Source organism: Sinocyclocheilus rhinocerous, unplaced genomic scaffold (genome assembly GCF_001515625.1).
Source record: "Sinocyclocheilus rhinocerous isolate Xijiao unplaced genomic scaffold, SAMN03320098_v1.1 scaffold1243, whole genome shotgun sequence".
Taxonomy (NCBI): domain Eukaryota; kingdom Metazoa; phylum Chordata; class Actinopteri; order Cypriniformes; family Cyprinidae; genus Sinocyclocheilus; species Sinocyclocheilus rhinocerous.
This window is the reverse complement of record NW_015626033.1, coordinates 2,470,189-2,478,947: the sequence shown is the minus strand read 5'-3', so window position 1 is coordinate 2,478,947 and position 8,759 is coordinate 2,470,189. Positions and strand designations below refer to the sequence as shown.

At 36.4% G+C, this 8,759-nt stretch overlaps 1 protein-coding gene across 3 annotated transcripts in view; it reads left to right on the top strand.

Annotated features, from left to right (window-relative positions):
* Nucleotides 1-8,759, top strand: part of LOC107707737 (F-box/WD repeat-containing protein 4-like) — a 28,250-nt gene that overhangs the window by 13,513 nt on the left and 5,978 nt on the right. For 2 of the 3 annotated variants that reach the window (XM_016511845.1, XM_016511828.1), the window contains exon 6: nt 4,258-4,323. The exons of the other annotated variant lie outside the window; for it this stretch is intronic. In XM_016511845.1, the coding sequence (XP_016367331.1) occupies nt 4,258-4,323 (66 nt within the window). The remainder of the gene's footprint in view (nt 1-4,257; nt 4,324-8,759) is intronic. 3 annotated transcript variants of the gene reach the window in all.

Here is an 8,759-nt window from a genome sequence, read left to right as displayed (position 1 = left end):
CATTACACCAAATACACAAAATAATGTTCTTTTTAGCAACATCATATGACCTCTTTAAGGTAACAGTTGAAGGTCACTTTTTACAGTGTATATTGTTTTTTTGTTTTTTTTTTGGACCAAGCTGGTTTAGGTGGTTGACCGATTCAAATCGGTTGAGATGCTAAACAAATCGCGATTCAATTAGGGGTAGGAGTTTACATGAATGCATGTCTGAGGGGAACTTACTGTCTTTAGAAAAATTTTGATGGTATTTTTTCTTTTCATGAATCAAATCGAATCGTGAGTTGAGTGAATCGTTACATCCCTACAATATAATGTGACATAGAAAGCCATATAGCATTTTATAATCACACTTTGGAAAAACTGAACGACTGTCATACTGCTGAAAATAGAAATATATTTTTATACTGTTAGTAGCATCTCTATTTTGAATTAATTTATCCTGAAAACTGTCAAAGTTTTTACTGTTGTTTTTGTCATTTCTATTAACGTTTCTCTGTGCTACTTTTTTTTTTACACTACCTTTCCAAAAATTTGACGTCGTTGACGTAAGATTGTTAAATGTTTTTGAAAGTTTCTTATGCTCACCACAAATTCATTTATTTGTTCTTAAACAGTAATATTTTAATATTATTTCAATTTAAAATAAGTATTTTCAATTTTAATATAATTCTAAATGTAATTTATTCCTGCGATGACAAAGCTGAATTTTCCAAAAGTTATTACTCCAGTCTTCAGGTTTACATGATCCTCTAGAAATCATTCATTGCACTGATTTGGCGCTAAAGAAACATTTATTATTATTATCAATGTTCACCACAGTTTTCACTGTTTAATATGTATGTGGAAACCATGATACAAAAATAAATAAATAATAATAATAATTCTTTCAAAAAAATCTTACTGAACAATAGTTTACATGTAGTTTGCATTCCACATACAAATAAACAAGCAAAAATATGCAATTATGTAACAATAATTTTAGTTCTATTTAAAAAAAAAAAATCCCATTATATCTCTGTGGTACACTCAGCACATTTCCAGTGATGTGTGCGGTTTGGTACGAAAAGTGCTTTCGGTGGTCTTGACCCAATACGCGTGGTTGCTTGTGTTGGTTTGGCCCTAACAATGTTGTTACTGAGGAGTTCTTCTCCCAGCAGGGGCTGAATTAAAGTTTGTGTGACCCCGGCACTAATTTCATGCTGCACAGTTCCTCGAATAATGATGTCAGCTGATTAGGTTACCAAAATGGTTGTGTTGGCAGTGAACCCCTGACATGTTCTAATGATCCTGAGGCGTGCTGGGTTTTTTGGGGCAGAGGAGTTGGGGTTCGGGGTGGGCAGCGTGGGCTGGGGGCTTTGGAGGGAGATTGTCCGTGCTCTTCGGTTTAGAGGGGGGCATAAGGTCGAGGGAAGGTGGAGGCACATTAGGCGAGAGAGAGGCTTTGACCTTTTACAGCTATAATATCACTAGGAGTTCCTTTCAGATCAATCAGAACTTGTCTGGGAGACAAAAATGTATTTAATTGTGGTGTTCTATTTTTCTCCTTTTCGCTCCCTCCCTTGTGTTTTTTCACAATCAGACTCACTGAGGGATAAGTAATTGAAGTAATAGAGAGTAATAAGGGCTGGGAAGAGAGAGCTTTGGCCTTGCCCCTATTGTATCTTGTGTCACACGGGTTTAAAGGTCTGGCAGCCTGCATATTCTATTAGGGCGCACGGCCTTCATTGGGGCAAATGAGTTTACCCAACAGTAATTAAAATGCCAGCACTGGCCAGGCGAGCTGAATATGGTTGATGGGCCACCGCTAACTGGGTTGACAGCTGCCATGGCTGTCTTTGCCAATATGCTTGGGCCCTCAATGAACAAACCAACTGAAGCCATCACAGATGAGAGCACATGTTCCCTCAACTTTACTAGCACGCTCTCTCTCTTTCTTTCCGCCTTTTTCACACCAAAAATGGCTTCGCATTTTGCTCACATATCTCAGTTTCTCAGCGTTATCATGTTGTATCTTAAAAAACTTGTTGGGTTTTTGTTTGGTACTAATTTTATGATCAATTGTTATGTTTTTACCTATTGAAATTCTGTTCTGAAAGCAAGCACACCTTTTCATTCAAGTCTAAAGGCCTGTTCACACTGAAAACGATAACTATATTAGTGCCCACACCAATACACGGTAAGCACACACTGCAGTTTTATCATCAATTAGGGTGAATTCTAGTGTTGGGCGATATGCTCCATAGTCATATCATCCTATTGTTAGCCCATGAGATACGCTGATACATGATATTATCGTGCAACTTTATTTCATTATTTACTTACTTAGTTTCATGGCCGGAGAGTGAACCAACTCCAGGGTACGACTAAAAGTAGCCTACACATTATATATTTTTAGTCAAGTAGCATATGGATGTTCTAAAATAGTTTAATATGACTGAATTTGTGTTTAACATGATGCCAATTTAATAGAAACATTGTAAGTTACTAATTTTAATACATTTCATTATTAAAGCATTAGCCTCAGGCGATATCTCTGACTATCGTCGATACACAATACTATCGTCTTATCAGCACAACCCGAGTGAATTCTGATTGGCTATCAACATTTTTATTGCTTCTCAGGTGGAAAAATCGTTCTGAAGTGATTCCAGCAATATCGTTCCATCATTGTAGTTGTGGTATGGACTCTGTTATTCTTTTAAATGTAGAAAGATTTTAGAACTGTGTGTTTATCATTATGGTTATCGTCCTTGGTGTGAAAAGGCCTTAACAGACCGACTCTCTTATGTGTGTTTGTGTGTGAGTGAGATGAAGGGTCACTGTCCCTCTGTTTTTGTGCTGGGGGTTTGGAGTTGGACACCAGGCGCTACAGAGCTTATTCACACAGTCTGGTTGTTAATTTGAGGCCACACTGGTATTCCATTGTGAAGCCCGTTTCTTTGGTTGATGTTAGTGGGAGGGCATAGAGCCCCCTGCTCTTTCTCTGGGTTTTCTCTAGACGTATGAAAGTATGTGAGAGAGGGAGATGCTTTGTGATTCGTGTAGTTTTACGTGCCTCTCGCGTGGTGCGTCAGTAAGCATTCGCTGCGAGGCACGTTGACGCCACACACACTTTACATAGTTGGCACAGAGACTGAGAAAGCATTCTGTCAATGAAAGAGACCATCCCAGCAGGGCATTGTAGGAATACCTGAGTGCTAAAACAGGCACATTCCTGTGTGTTCACGGGAAAAATTGCGGAGATGGAGTAGAGGCGATTCCAGACAAATTTCCCTGGGAATCACATGTTCTATGGAACACCGGAACACAAAAGTTGAGCCAAGATTAATGTGACCCACTGATGTGGCTGCATTTGATCTGTGAGGCGCGGATAGCCAGTGTCAGCTTGATGGACACGTGGGCTGGCCGGATATCAGAATGCAGATGCACGTACAGGTAAACAGGCCGTTGAATCAAGTTAGTATTGTTCAGCTCACCTCCGAACACAATGCAAGGAGCAGGAGAGCCTTGAGCCTCGCCCGCCAATCCCAGCTGTCCAGGAGGGCTCTAATCCCTGACTATCACGCCGGTCAAAACTGCTGCGCTCACACACCCGCCCACCCATACCTGCTCGACTAATTTCAACCTGTCACCCAACTAAAAAGGGGGCATCCGAGTGTTTTTGTTTGGTTTTTCCCCCTAGATGTCTCGTGAACGAAAACACATCTGTGAACAAATCCGCTGTCTCAACATACCCTTCAGCCACACTTTACACCTCGCTACGCTCCATTCGCTTTTCAAAATTAGTTTTTAATGCGCTGTGTGTATTCTCTCCAGGAGCCAAACTATTACTCCACTGTTACGTCACCTGCTCAGTATTTAAATGCTAAAAGCATTAAATGCTGGAACAAAGATTATTTGAGAAAATGTTCTAGAAAGCACTGAAGACTCTTAATCACATATTTGTATAGATTTTGTAAAGGTGTATTAATAATAATAAATACAAAGCACTACTCTCTCTCTCTTTCGGTTTATTCATAGTCATATACACATAGTCATACAAAGTACTACTACTACTAATAATACTATTATTATTATTAGTTTGTTTGTAATTATTTATATTAATAAACCATTGCAAAATCTGGTATAAAGATCTGGCATTATTTTGCCTAAAAATGATTAAATGGTTGAATGGTAGTTTTGAAATGTTTTATTTTTTAAATGTTTTAAATCGTTATTTTGCAATCATTACTAAAGATCTTTATATCTTTGCAGCAATTTTGTGACAGGAACAGCCTGCTGTGAGAATTTTGCTCCTCTTCGGATCTGGGACACAGAAAGGTATTTTGTTTCTACATGGTTATTTAAATATTTTGTATTTTTTCAGATTTATTTTGTAGTAATATTTATTTGATCTATAGAACCTGTTGCTGGAACATGTTCCATATGTTCCATTTTTTTTACTTTTGATTGTTGTAATGCATTTTTGTTTTGTCAGCATATTGTGCAGAGTTTTTACATCTTTTAAGTTTAAAAATATAAATATCATTATCGTTATTATTTTGCATAACTAATTGGAATTACGTGTTATGTGTAAATTGATAGCCATAAAATTGTTTAGTGTTTTCCACTCCCTATCGAAATTACCATTAGATTTTAAGTTAGATCTTAGTTATGTTTAATTGCACAGGCTTTCATAGCAACATTCAGTTAAATGTGGTTTCTACATGTATAAAGCTCAAAAATGTATGAATGTGTAATACTAGTGTGTTACTATTTGAAACTGTAAATTTCACACAAAGTGAAAGTAGAACCTTATCATGATGATGGAAGCTGCTCCATTATCCATTATTAGTCTTTTCTCTTTGGGAAGTTCAAAGCTGACTTAAAAATTCCTGTCATGAAAGGCCAGGTTAGGAACCAATTAAGGTTACACAGAGGTGTGACAGTCAGTGAACAGGCAAGAGTCTTTGTTGAAACAGCAAAAAACAGCAGTTTTTCAGAAATTGAATATATCGTCAAGACGTTTGGGCTTGGTGAGATTTTTTTTATGATTTTGAGTCCCTATATGCTCACCAAAGCTGCATTTATTTAAACTGTAATAACTGTATATTATTACAATTAAAACAACTTTTCTATTTCAGTATGTTTTAAAATGTAATTTGAATTTTTTAGCAGTCATTACGCCAGTCTTCAGTGTCACATGATCCTTCTAATATGCTAATTTGGTGCTCAAGAAAAAATCTTATTATCAATATTGAAAATGATTGTGCTGCTTTATATTTTTGTGGGAAAACAGTGTTACATTTTTGAAGGATTCTTTGATGAATAGAAATCTTTTGTAGCATTTTAAATGCCTAAACAATTTAATGCATCCTTAATAAATAAAAATATAAAGCGTTCAAAAAATCAGACTGCCCCCAAACTGTAATAATATTTCACAATATAGCTGCATTTACAGTTGTTCTTTGAAAAGAAAATACAGTAAAAACAGTTATACTATGGAATATTATTAGCCTTGAGTATAGAGACTTCTTAAAAACAAAAACATTAAAATTCTAGATCCCAAAATTTGTGTATATACTATATATAATTACAAATATATATATATATATATATATATATATATAAATATTCACTTCAGTTAATATTTTATTGCATTCTGTTTTACTTGCATAAGAAGAAGTTTCAGTAGATTTTTTGTCACACATTATTGGACCAGTTTTACGTGCAAAATAGGTGCATTTTATCACTGAGAGCCCTGAGTGTTAGAAACCGACTGATGAGTGGAGGGGCTGGGGGTGACAGGGAATGGGGGCTGTGTGTATGTGTGTGTGTGTGTTCCTATGTCTCCCTTTTTAACATTTCCCAGACGGGCCACCAGCATAACCCTTAGACGACCAGCACAAACATGAGACACATTAGAGCGCTTACATTTACCTCAATCATAGACGACATCAGAACAAACATCCAACCTGTTTGCCACAAGAGTGTTAACTGTGCTCTGTAATGTCAAGATTTGTTTTAAGTTCAGCACAAAACTACTTGTGTTGTCACGTGTACATTTTGTTTGTATATACAGTAGTGTTAAAAAAATAACACCCCACAACCTAAGAGAGAGAGAGAATTCCTGATGTTTTTTTGAGCCGGCTACTTCAAGTGCAACTGGCGAGAGCTGATGACATTTTTTAACATGTTCTTGAAAGATCGGGGTGTATTTTTTATTTTTTTTTTAGCAGGGCCTGTTGACTGGATGGAGGAATAATAGAGAGGACGTGTACTGGCCAAGATCACTCAGACCCTCATGTCTCAAAGTACCAGCTGACCGGCTGCTTAAACTAATTACAGCATTATGAGGGAAGTAAAGAAGAGAGTTTGAGTATGAGGGACATTGAGATTTCACAACTGTTAGCCAGCACTCTACTAGCATGTTGTCTTCTATGATGTCTTTTAAGTCAAGCGCTTGAAAAGTTACTTGATAATCATCAGGCTGAAGACAGACAATCCACAGACACCAAACAAGCAGACGTTTTATTGTTTTGCCAAAATGGATTGCAATATTGCTTTAATGTAAATTTATTATTAATGTAAATTTATTAAGTGATATTTACTTTTTAGAATGCAAAGGGTGCAAAATTGATCAAAACACCAAATGTGATTAAATAAGTCCATTATTTTTTCCAGTTCTTTATAAATATCATGCAAAAAAGAGTTTCATGATTGGTGAGACAAATTAATGGCTCAATTTTATGTAACAAAAAGTTTAATTTAGACCTTGAATATGCATTAGGTTGTCTGTGCCAACTTTTCATTAAACTTTCATTATTAAGAAATTGGAAACATTTCCAGCTTCTCAGAATTTCTGACTCTGCCCTGGACATGGCAATTATGTTCTTTCTTTAATGTCTTTCTCCTCTTTAAAGGGAAAAAGTCTATGATCAGCCGGAGTCAGGGACACACAAGTGGTGCTTTAAAAGGACCCCTAAGTTTCGTGGGGCTCTTGCCATCAAAGAATCTCACAATTGGGCAGAAATTCTTGAAATTTTTTCTCTCAAAGAAAAGGGTTAAATGCCTGGATCCTACCAAGAGCTGTGTTATACAAATTGCAATCTCATTGTTTTTAAGATAACGCGTGTGACATTTAAAAGTCTCCATTGTCCTGTTCCATGGCATTCTTTTTTTTCTTTTCCTCTTTGCTGGTGGTTATTTCGACTGTGGGCTAAATTGGCTGACATGCAGACGGCGCAATGCGATTTCTGTTTGTTTTAGGCCCTGAAAACCTCAGCAGGGCTCTTTATGTACCTGTCTCACATCCTTTCAGGGCGCTGACTGTTTCCCATAGCTTCCCTGTGCCAGTTTACCCTCTACACTTAACCTTACAAGAGCGTTAGCTCAAAATGACCTTTTCCTGTGGATCTAACACCCAAAGAAATGTCTTCAGCATTGCCCTTTTTCAAAATCCATCAATTCATTAAAGTTCCCTTTCATAAAGTGTGTGTGTGTGGCCCAAATGGTCAAACAGAGACAGAGGACTGTTAAGGAGGCCAGCCCCACCATTTTTCTTGATGGCCCTGAGACCATAACTCATGACTAATTACGAACACATGCCATTCTTTATAGTGCAGAATAGGGATTTAAAAACTCCCAAGCAATATCAGAACATAAAAAGGAAGGACCTTTGTTTGCAACCGTCTTTAGGGCTGTTGGAAAGTATGTTTGTTTTTAAACAAATATGAAGATCTAACTGCGTTATTTAAGTAGTCGGTGGTCCTTTGGCAAAAAGGCAAGTTTAAAAGCCATTTGAATATTTTGCTTCTATAAAGACTACAAATATACATTATAAATATATTTTATATGAAACCACAATTGCAGAAGACCATAGATATGCATGTATGTAATTGTTTTCTTTCTTACAATTTAGATATGCTAAATACATTTTAAATTATTAAATGTATAAAAATATATAATTAATATTTTTGTTACATTTTATTTTGGTTACTAATTTATTATAATTTGTATTTAATTTAATTTATATACTATGAATTAATTTAAAGTTTATTAATTTGGCGGGGCATAGAGGAGAAACAATAATGTACAGTATGTGGAAAATAATGTGTTTTTTTAACTTTAAACCGCATAAACACATTTCATTACACCAAATACACAAAATAATGTTCTTTTTAGCAGCATCATATGACCCCTTTAAATAACATGTCATTCTACTTTTTAACTCCCAATAAGAGTGTGTTTTGTGTCTGTGCTTTGCCAATGCATTTTGCTATATTTAAATTCATTTAAATTTTCTGCAGATTTTCTAGTAAAAAAAAAAGCTACAAATTCTGTATGGGTGTGTGGATGAATATTGCAAGTACTGAGTGCTGTTTTTGCTTGAGCTTAAACATATCCAGGGGTCAAAGAGGATTAGGTTGAGGTCAGTTGCTCTTTGAGGAACGCTTTAAAAGGATGTAGAAAATAAAGCTTTTTCCCTCAAGTTTTTCTGTCTGTATTTGTTCATGTGATCACTTTAGCAGATTGCAAATATCACAGTTGCCCCTGACAAGTCTGTTAGTGACCTCTAAGCTTCCACATGTCTGAACATTAGACGTCTCCTTCTGCAAGAGCTGCGAAAAAAGCCACGATAGGGCCCCACTTATTGTTACGTAATTTCTAGTTTTGCTTGCTTAAAGGAGGAGAAGGCAAACCACCTTTGTTTGGCAGCCTTTGAGCCGCGTTCGAGAGGGAATGCTGGCGGACACACTGTATGTATTACTCCACTG